This window comes from Typopeltis vanoorti, chromosome 17 (assembly GCF_054136105.1).
Source record: "Typopeltis vanoorti isolate ZY-2024b chromosome 17, IOZ_Tvanoo_1.0, whole genome shotgun sequence".
NCBI classification, from domain to species: domain Eukaryota; kingdom Metazoa; phylum Arthropoda; class Arachnida; order Uropygi; family Thelyphonidae; genus Typopeltis; species Typopeltis vanoorti.
In genome coordinates, this window is record NC_143565.1 from 39,143,139 (window position 1) to 39,155,005 (window position 11,867).

At 35.5% G+C, this 11,867-nt stretch overlaps 1 protein-coding gene across 1 annotated transcript in view; it reads left to right on the top strand.

Annotated features, from left to right (window-relative positions):
* Positions 1-9,951, top strand: part of LOC150097309 (glycosyltransferase family 92 protein BAH-4-like) — a 56,606-nt gene extending 46,655 nt beyond the window's left edge. The window contains exons 2-3 of the mRNA XM_090407003.1: positions 5,622-7,178; positions 8,932-9,951. Coding sequence (XP_090263129.1) covers positions 5,798-7,178; positions 8,932-9,152 — 1,602 coding nt within the window. The 5' untranslated portion in view covers positions 5,622-5,797 and the 3' untranslated portion in view covers positions 9,153-9,951. The remainder of the gene's footprint in view (positions 1-5,621; positions 7,179-8,931) is intronic.
* Positions 9,952-11,867: the final 1,916 nt, after the last annotated feature.

Sequence of the window (11,867 nt, forward strand, 5' to 3'; positions counted from 1 at the left end):
GAAGGAGTGAAACCAAACCTTTCTCGGCCTGATATTCAAGCTGAAGTTACGTTTTTTAGCTCAAAATATTTTTCACATTCTAGTATTCAGTTTTATTCTAGAAAAACTGACAGAAAAATAGAACTACAATTTTTTTTTAATCAATTTAATAACGATGTCTGATGAAAGACTCTCTCTCTACCCAATAAGCCCGTTTTAAAACAACAGAGGTTAATGAAGGAAAGTGCATGTGGATTATCTCGAAAGATAGCACTTAATTTAGTATGGTGAAACTTAAATCCCAACTTCACCTTAAAAATGGGTGACCTAAATTTAACTGAAGACGATGATGGCATCACCATCTTCATCAGGTTTTGCTCAATAGGGCTATCAATATTTGTCATGAATTGACACGTCATAGACATGCCCAGAATCGCGTTGATGTTTGTGGAGAATTACTCGCATATCTGCGATGCAACTTGGGATCTTCGATGAATCATTTGTTTCATTCAACTATCGGAATTCACAAATTCAAAGAATCATCTCGGGTGAAGTAGCACTCTCCATCCCTACTAACTGTTGGTTAGAAAACACACTAATGTTTTGGAATTCTGAGGATGAAGCGGACTTCCAGCTACTTTATGAAGAACGCCATCAAACTCGACCTCTATTCTCAGCAACTGCTACATTGTTCGACGATTCTATTGGCCAAATAAGAGTGGGTGTTCCTCCTTCACCAAGAAAAGGTCAAACTAAAGAGAAGTTCAGACAAAAAGTAAATCCAAAGAGCTGCCGATGGAACTTCTTCATTCAGAATGCAGTCAAGAATTCAGGAAACCTGCACGGATATCAAGACTCCAAAGATCGAACTTGGTATCATAAATACATTGAACTGCTTATACCGAGAGATATTAATAATGACTTTGCAATATTCAGTAATATTGACATAATGTGACATATTGAGAAATAAAGACTTTTGTTTACTTACTTGGAGTGTTAAAATCAAATCTCAGAATGCCATAAACATTAAGATCGCTTTTGGAATTCATAAATTAAATAAATAACATCGTTAAATAGCTAGGGACCACGAGATGGCGGCACATTTGGGCCATCTCTCTTCACTGTGTACCGCTTAATTAGTGATAGCCTTGGGCCATCTATCTCTGATTGGTACCAGTGGAGATTGAACTGCCCACTCAGTCTCCAAAAGTTAGATAGGGCTAAATGGCCTCGCCTACTTCCCGTATACGGGAATAAAAAGGCGTTAGCTGATTTTTTTTTAAAAAAAAGTTAAATAGCTATGAATTCAGAGCTCAGAATATGGTGATACACTATTCTGGTGTATAACATATTTTGGGTGATATCGTCTTAGAAATTCATTTTGTTTCTTTAATCCTACACAAACCAAATTCTGGATTTGATTAAGACCACGGATATGTTTTATCCGCGGTGGATATATGGCTAATTATCAATGGTGGATCCATGGCTAATTAACGTTCTTAGAGTATTTTAATTAATGTAAAATACTGTATTTGCTGCTGAAGTATAGAATTACAGACGTGTGCTTAACAAACACATCGCACCTCCTCCTCCTCCTCCTCTTCTTCCTCCAAAAAACCATCTTTCATGATCAACTACTTACGCTTTATGCATCTGAAATCACGACTGTTGAATATTGTTCTCACATTTGAGATGACGCACTCTAAATCTCCCTGAGAATTCTTTATTGCATACAGAAGAAAGTAATCTATCTAATAGTTGATCCCCCTTCCCTTACAGATTCCCTCCAATTACTTTCCCATAAACGCTTTTATGCCTCTTTTTTTATTGGTACTTTTACGAACATGGCTCGACCCAACCGGCCTCTACCATTTCTCAGCTTTTTTTTCTAATCATCACAAACACGACCAGCGCCTGGTGAGCATCGCACACAATTTAATTTTTAACTTATTGAATCATCTGCACATCTTCCTTCGTTCCATCTAACTCTGATCGTCTGAATTGCTTTTCCCGTACTCATGTTTCTCAATAAATACAATCCCCTCAGCCTTTTAAGGAATTTATGAATAGATGTCTCTTATTGCTTGCTCGCACACGGCACTGTCGTGTTGTTGAGCGTCTCGTGGGTGATATACTATACATATTGAGTGAACACTTTATTAGGAACACCTCTCCACTTTTATTTTCTATCTTGAGTGGCGTCCATTTTTATTCATATCACTTTACAAACGCAAGTGTCATCGTATTTTCGGCTAATAGTCAGTTAGATTTTTGGCATGGCTGGAATATGTTGGTTGAATTCGTGGAATTGATTCTGCCATACTCCCTCCTTCGCCCCGAATTCATTGTTAGCAATAAGAAGTTGTTTGATAATGGATCAGAAGCTGGTTAGCATTGATTCAAGTGTTCATAATAAAAAAAGAGTTATCAAGCCATCGATAGCGTCAAAGCCATTATCGCGAAAAGAGGAAACCACATGTGATGCAAATATCAGTTCCACTAGTAATGAAATCCGCAACGATCGCATTATGGCAGTAAATTATTGAGTTGTAATTGAGGTGTATTTTCCAGTCATTGCAAAAGCTACAGATGTGCAAATGATAAGTTTGTTTAAACAGGCTAGGAAGGGAGCATAATGTTTTAGCTCACGGGTGTATAAAAGGCAGAAAAATGCATGAGAATTGCTACATGTTCCAATAATGGCATTGGTGTTCTCTCGTGAGGATAAATTTATCTTTTTCTTTATAGATCGTCAAGGTAAAATTTTCTGCATTCAAAGCTACAATCAGAAGCTTTTCATGCAGATATTAAAGCCAAATATGATAAACATCTCAGGAGATTTTCACGATGTTTGGTTTTGGAATGTTTACTAAACTATCTTAGTACATTTCTTTGACTTCATATTAGATAAGGAAAGCTAGAATTAAAACGAAATACATCTTTTTATAGAGACCCTTGGGTCCTTTCCATAACTTTTACAATGTCTTTTACGTATTTTACATGGTATTTGCTTTTTTGTACTCTTGCATGCCTTTTCCAAGTGTACCGCTCAGCTAACCTTCTTAACTCATTTTCTTCAGCAACATCAGCACTAATTTATCTGCCAAGTTTCATCTTTCCTCTATTGGATTCCGTCACTCTTGTACATTATTCTGCCATTCTTCATTTAATATTTAAAAAGTGCTCGCACACACTTTCGTCTAGCGTTGTGTAATGCGGAGTCAAATTGCTACGTCAGAGTTTTATGTGATTGAGGAAGACTGAATTATGATAAGGTAAAATGCAACACGGGGAATCGACAAAGACATTTCAGCTTCCTTTTTCTGAATAACAGATGTAAATCAAGGAAATCCCACGTGGCAGGCTAAAGCATCTCTTGCGTGTTACTTACAAACTTCATACTCGTGCAGGCAACTCTTGAGCGCCTGGGGAAAACGCTGTAACTGGCGAGTTTCGCAAACTGCGTATCAACAATGCAAAGCATCGTGGGATGTTGCCATGGTAATACACGCAGTGCACGCGATTATATGAAGACAATGAAACTGGCAAAGTCACAGGCGATAAACAGAGCAAGCTATCATTATTTTTTGGGACTAATTTCCAGGGATCAAAAGGAACTGCGTGTATACAATTAAAGGAGGGTTAAAAGGTAAATAACAAGTATCGTATGTGCAAAAATAAAGTAATCAAAAACAGCAATTCAAGTTAGAAGTGCACATAATGCAAGCAAGCAAGAAAGATATAAAGTGGTGAATATTGTGCTATATATGTTGACTGGTGATGATTCAGCATTCTCTTTGTGTGTTCCTGGAATAAGTTATTCAGTATCTCCATGATTGGAAGTCATGATGAAATTCTCTCTCTCTCTCTCTCTCTCTCTCTCTCTCTCTCTCTCTCTCTCTCTCACACACACACACACACAGTGTCAAAACAGAGACTTATCGAAAAGTAGAATATCACTCAGAATTAATTAAATTTGTTATTAAGAACAACTCTTCCAGTCGTTGTAATTTACCATAAATTACTGATACAGAAAGAATTATATAGTGTAAATATATGTGTATCATATACATATAAAAATGAAAATAAGAATGTAAAGTTCGGAATATGTACATGTAGATATAAAATATAAATGTAAAAATGAATATTGATACAAAAATATAAATGTAAATATATGTTAATCAGTACTTGGGAGCTTCATGTAATATATGCATTGTGCAATGGATGTAGGAATAAATTACCTCCTGGTAGGGTTACTATTGGGAGGAAAACGCGCGCGCGCGCGCGCGCGCGCACACACACACACACACACACACACACACACACACACACACACACACACACACACACACACACACACACACACACACACACACACACACACACACACACCTGAGCAGAAGTGCTTGTATTGGGATGACTAACGCCCTCTGTAGTAAATAATTAGGCAGAATATTTTCTTTTATCGGACAGAGTATAAATGGGAGTCGTATTTTTTTAATATTTAATATAAAAATTTGCCAAGTTTGCACATCTATAATACACTCATGAGACAACACATCATGCCCATCCAGACAGTTTTCAGAGCCTCTGTAGCTAAGTCAGTATAGACGAAGCCCCTTTGTTCGGAAAGACCTGGGTTCGATTCCCGTCAGTTACGTGAGGAATCTTTATCTGGTCTTTTTCGACTAAAGGTAACTCAGCCAGTCTCATATGGAGGTAGGTTTTTTTTTTTTTTTCCACCGGGAAACTCGGGGTTTACGTGTCCCAGAACAGGCAAACCGGCCCCTTGAACTCACATGGATTACAGTCATGAATACGTCCCAGCCATACGTCGATCCCGAGCACGGATAAAATTGGGGGTTTGGGAAAAGCAATGGTGAACAACCCTGTAAAAGTCTCATCGGGAATGCTTTGTGAGCAATGGCTACAAAGTCACCTACGGTCGGAAAGGACTGAAAGGGAAAATCAAATCAGAGAGTTTCCTACCAACCAGATTACATGATTGGCTAGAAAGAGACTGTGGTGGGTATGCTGGTGCATGAAATATTTTTATGGACATCATCAGGTTCTCTCGTCTCCATTAACACACCTTGACTGTTACTTCTTACCTATGGAATGTTTCGGTACAGGTATTTCCTTACATAGTGACTGTGGTCCTTTGTAGGATCATGTGGAACGCACCATCTGCCAATCGATGTTAGTTCCTCTTTCTCGACGCTTTCTGTCTAGAAAGAGGAACTAATACCTCAGGATACTTTCTGTGGTCTAGTGGAGTTAATGTCAACACGGGTACGAACGGTTAGCTCAGGAAAAGGAGGCCCAACATGTTACTAGGTAGGTGATCATAATGTTTTGGCTCACGTGCGTACACTAGTACAGTGAGTACTATCTGAAAATCTATTCTAAGAAACCAAACATGCATATTTTTTCCCCAAATCACTTCAGGTCTCCGATAAGAATGGCAATGATTTCGCATTGGCGATAATAATTATCTATCACCTAATCTTCAGTCTTCAAGGGATGTGCTATTTTTGGAAAAACTAATGGATTGAGATGATAAGTTTTATATAAACACATATATAATACATACTTTTATGTAAGAATATAACATTTAATTAACTATTTATTTTAACTTTCAGAAGCAGCAGAAGAGAGAGAGAACTGTGGACTTGTAGAATGATGACACCATCCTTTCTTAGCTCTTCGCTTTCAGATAATAATTCCCGTAACCACAGTTGGCCTGGATCTTAGGGATAGTATCATTTTAGAACTGCCAATCTCCCATCCATATCTAGTCAACACTTCATTAAAAAGAATGCCAACGAGACGTTTAGTTTCTAGAAGATGGAAGAAGTTCTTTATGAAGGTAATTATCAATGGCTCCATCGTGATGGCATTTTTCGGCTTCCTAATCCTCAATTCCTCCGTCCAAGATCTGGCAGAAATAAGTCCAGACGGGATGACACCAGTAGAAAGCTTGTACAGAACAGAAAATCGTTCGAGTCTCCACATAAGAGCTTTCAGACTTTTTGCACCCATTAAGATATTCCCTCCAAAGTTTGTTCTCCCTCTTCGGAAGAGCAAAACCATCCCCAAAATTCCTGCCTCACCTTATTCACAAACAAAGAAATCTCCACCGCACTCAGCTCATCCAAGCCATAAAAGCATCGCTTCAAACATGACAGAATACCAAAGGCGTTTTCATGGTTATCATGACCAGTGGCAAAGAGCGAATAGTCCAAAGGCTTCCTACAAACTATTAGTTTATTCCGCTTTTTGGGACGATCGTTTGAACAATCCGATGGTTACCGTGATCGCTGTAACATTAACCATGAAACCACCAGCGGTTTATTGTCGCCTGACGTACGCTAATAACAGTCAACATGCAGTGAAGGCAACGTTAAAAGTAGCCAACGAGAATTGGAAACTGAAATACGCATCAGTCTTTGTGTATTGCACAAGTCCCAAGGAGCGTCCAATGCCCGTTAAAGTTTCCATATCGGCCGACCAGAATTTCCAAGTGCACGCCGATATCCCTGTGCGATCAAATAAGTTGGACAACATTACCCCAAGGGGTGATCTTGCTCTCTGCGTAAAACCACTACATTATAGCTACAATAGGGCTGTCTGGTTGGTAGAGTTTCTGGAAATGTATCGTCTGCTGGGAATCCAACATTTCATTTTTTATAATCATTCTGTGGGTCCCGATGTGGAGAAGATTCTCACCCTGTACAAGGAAGAAGGATTGGTCACTACGTTGCCATGGGAACTGGACATCAAATCACAAAAGGAGATAAGGACCGAAGGTCTGTTTTCGTCTCTAAACGACTGTATTTATCGTACGATGTATTTATTTAAATATGTTGCCCTGCTGGACTTCGACGAGTACATCATCCCGAGAAGACACGACAACTTTACCGCTCTACTAAATTCCGTTTCAACCAACTGGAGAAATAAACGGAAGGCCGGTGGTTTTCTGATGAGAAATGTCTTCTTTTATCTTTATTGGGAGAATGACACCAAGGCTTACGGGGAAGAGCCCGAGAAATCACCTAATTACGTGCCCTACCTGCTGACTCAATACAAAACCAGAAGAATGACTGGAATCATGAGGTATGGAGCAAGGTCGAAATACATCGTTATGCCAGACAAGGTTCTAGAAGTCGGAAATCATGTCATTTGGCGTTACATTCCTGGTGAGTTCTGTTTTCTTTCGTTTTTAGTACTTTTAGCTTTTTATTTGCAATTTTTTTCATTTTTTTTTGTAGAGGAAAGACGTAGGTTTAAACACAGTGATTCCAACCGATAGGTTGCCGGCTAAACTATTAAGTCTAGACACATTCAGCGAATATCCCAGGATGGGGTTCCAATTTTAAACGCTTTAAGCCTCGTAGTCCTATCCATATTAAGAGCATCTGACCCAAAGGGTTCAACGTTCTGCATGTTTCCTTCATTCAGTAGTAATTAAATGCTGTTATAATTTAACAGGATGGCATCATATGTAATCATATAGTAAGGATAACTCTTTAATTTATCCACTTATTGAACCAGTATAGCAATTTTGTGTTTGTGATTAATAACGCCACAGACACAAGGCAAGTCTTCAGACAAAAACACCACTAAATTTTTAAAGAGTACTTAACCCTATCATGTTTCTGAGCATGTTCGAATATCCTCAGAAACATGACGTCATGTACATCAATGAAGTGGATGGGATATGTTAATCTAATTTGTAATGCAATTTGTTATTCAATATCGTAATACAAAACGTAAAGCATTTTACTACTTCACTCGTTATATCAGTGCTGTTGAGAAATGTTCGATATTTCTCGTACCATACAGTTTCATTCTTTGTGATAGCTTCAACAAAAGGTGTCAAGTGTTTGGTTCGTGATGCTTTCCATGGTGTAATATCTGTTGTGTTGCGTCACTGGATAAAAAATGCATTTCTAGGAAAATAACGTCTGTGCCCGGCATAGAATGAAGTTTGTTCACATCACCACTTTGTGAATGGATTCATGAAAATAAAGCAACCTTAGGAATAAAAGAAAAAAAATAAATAAAAACGAGACGGTAAGCAAGCAAGATAACACATTCTTCTATCAAATGTGAAAACGCAAGATATGTTGAGTGATTTTTCAAAAGGAAGGCTGATGCTGGAAAAAACTTGCATTTTCTACCGCCTTTAACATTGCTACTGAAAATTTTTTTTTCTTTATTATTATTATTTTCTTTTCACCATATAAATATTGAAATCAACGCAGCTGTGGCCTATGTCTACAAAAGGGTTAATTTAAAAACTATTTTGGAAGGATTTTTTTGCATTCAGTCAAATAATCAAATTATTCTCCTTCAGTTTTGTCTTTAATCTACAGCAGGTTTCTCAAACATGTAGCATAAACCACATTCGGCCCAATCTAAGACCACGATGGCAGCGACTAACGAAGTAAGCATTTGATACTTTATGGAGGCTACAATGAAAGGATGAGATGGTACATGCGGAACTGGAATCTGCGACTATACATGATGCATATGAACCCCTCCCTAATAACTTATGAGGATCGTTAGGGATTCAAGCCTAACCTGTATCTTTGACTCAGTGGGATGGTCGTTATTCCGACAGAGCAGTGAATTCCAAGTGCACACTAAATCAATAGAATTGAATATGTTCAGGGTCGACCGCACCTAGGTTAAAAATAAAATGGCGCTTTTTCTAAAAAATATGTAAATAATTTTATTCATTGGAATCATTCACTCAGCATTTTTTAAAATTTATTTTTGTTATTCGGGGTTGGATGCCTTGGACTGAATCGACGTAGAGTTGAGTGTTGATCACTAATAATATACCTAATCAATCAATTGAATTTGTATATTAATTATAAAATATTAATCGCAACATTGTCGAAACTAACTTAACAATATCTTTTCTTTTCTTTTTTTTTTTTACAGGATATGCATCAGCTCACGTTCTTGAATCTGAGGCTCTACTACATCACTACAGGATTTGCGAATTCGGAGGTTTTCAATGTCTCAAGAAGGAGTCCATTTTGGACTATTCTGCTGTGCGATTTAACGCCACACTATTGGATAGAGTGACGGCTCGATGCCACACAATTTTTCCTTCCACCGGACGCTGCCCATTAGCGCCCCCTCTTGGTTCTCCGTGGTAATATCTCTCTCTTTTCAGCACTGAGCATTAAGAGAGGCAATTTAGTATAAACAATGCAACTCATCTACTTTTATCTCAAGCAAAGCACTTATGACGGTTGTCATGGTAACTAATGGATGTATTATCTTCTCTTACATTTCCTGAGACTTGCGGTAAGCTGGGCAGCATTTTTCCTGTGATATAACGGACAGAAAATTCCAGTGAGAATCGCAGAAGAATATCGAACAAAGGCAATTGCTATTTACCTAGACGGTCTGTCCTTCTTTCTGTGCTCGCTATTTTTCATTTTAAACCTTTAATGGATATTGCTAACGCCATGATCACTGATACGAATGACTTTTAGCTCGCTTCAAGTACTCTTCAATTACGTGCAAATGAATACGTTATTGGGTGCATTCCAAGGCTATAATTTCATGTTCATTGTCTTGTGCCTATCAAAACATCCATGCTCTTCACAGCACGTGTTCTTTAAGAACGTAATCAAATGTTCCACTTTAATAACAAAGCGAAATTATTTCTTTAAAATTTCACAGTTCTTGAGACATTCATTACTTGATCCCTTTGGGAAAACTGTTACATCAATTTATATTTTAAGGTTCTGTTTTAGTTCCATATCGATTATTTTAAATAGATTTCATTTTAACCAGTATGGTGCTCAGAAAGAAAAATTATTTATTTAAATCGTTATATTTATATTTTAAAACGTTTAAAGTAGAAAAACTTGAAATAAAAGCGCGTTTTGAAATTAAATAATATTTAGATGTTGATATTTTATTTTATTTTTTCATTTATTTTATTTTAGATTTATAATTTTAGACTTGTAATATTTAAATGTTAAATATTAATTATTTAATTAAATAAAAATCAATGTTAAATTTATAATAAATGCACACATTATTATGACAATAAATTATTTTTGTTTGTAATTTTTAACATAATAAGACATTGTATATAGTCATAAATATATGGCAGCAATTATTATTTGAATATTTGTTACAAATTATTTTAACTTCGTTTATTTCATCAAATGTTCCTGTTAAATAAAATTTAATAACACTTAGAGTGTATTGTTTACAAATTTTATGAATGAATATTTTTATAATTTTGACTTTTTAAGATTCTGTGAGTTCATTTGTAAATTTATATTTAATAAAATTTCTCTGGGTGATCTGTGTTGTTTTTTCTTTACATTTTTGTACCCAATTACTAAACTATTTTCACTAATCATTTGTTCAGAATACTGAACAAATGATTACAACAAATGACAAAAATATTAATATTAAAAAATATTAAGAGCATATTTGTACAATTTCTAATAAAAAATTAAAAAAAAGAAAGTATTCCGTTTCGATCTGTTAAAAATTTGTTGAAAAAAGTGAATCTTTGACTTTAGTAAAGTTGATTTAACAACAAAACAATAATAATAAAATATCTGTTTAAATATCAGTCGAAAAAAAATCTGGTAAAAAAATAATCTTAGGATCCATGTTTATTTTGTTTACTTAAACTCATATCAACAAATTGAATTTTCGACTAGCACTCTTCAATTAGTCTAACCGGAGAAGAAAGCTACAACATATAATTTCAGTGTATCTTATTTCTAGACAGATATAAACGTCATTCTTCAGGGCACTGACTTCAAATAAATTCCAAAAATATATTACAGAATTTATTAACAACTATAATTTTGAAAGAGAAATCTCAGAAATTGACTGCATTAAACTGACACAGAGTGGCGTGCACTTCGTCTGGCAGCTAATAAATAATGGTGGCTAGAGAGTTCATTATGTAGTTCGTTGTCAAAATTTAATGCGTCTCTTAAATTAAAAAATTTATATCTTTGTTAATATAAAGACATTTTTCGATTAAAAATTCACCGTGTGCGTGAGGGCATAATTTTGTTACACAATATCTTGTGAAACTAAACTCAAAGAGTGATTGCATATGGAAGTAAGTATAACGACTGCATTCAGGACAATTTATTTTTATGTATAAAGCTTCTACTACATTACCGACAGGAGTCACTTGAGTTCAGAAATAAACATTAGCAGACTTATTACGATATCTGTAAAAATATTAATATTTAATAAGAGCATATTTGTACAAAAGGCATATTTATTTATTTCTTCTTCTTCTTCTTATTATTATTATTGTATAAGGCTATATTTCTCTCTTTTAGTAATAAGGAACTATTACTGCGTATATATCATATATTTTAAAACTCTATATGTAACAAGGGGTTGTCCCTAGTTAATTTTTGTTTAGAAATGAATGCTATTTTATGAAAGGACTAGATTTATTCCAAGCAATTTTCAAAATTACGATATGCAGTAAGTCAAAACTCATTAACAAGCCCACTTTGCAATTCATTAACATAGCACAGATGCAAAAGTTCTCCTTGATTACTTGCAATAATCGACTCCTTGTCTGAATTAATTACCGTTTATGAATTAATTAACTAACTTTAATTAATTAGTCTTAAAATAAATTGAAGCAAAAAACCCTATTAATATTTATGAATTTCAGGAGAGCTAGTCATATCTAACTTCCACTATTTTTTTTATTTTATTTCAATTATTATTTTTTAATTTCTTCCAAAATTCATTTTAAAACTTTGAGTTGAAGTTAGCTCCATATAATTTCTTTAATACGCGTAGCTGACCATACTGCAATTAAAATGAATAATGAACACTAAAATCGGCACTAAACTGCTTAA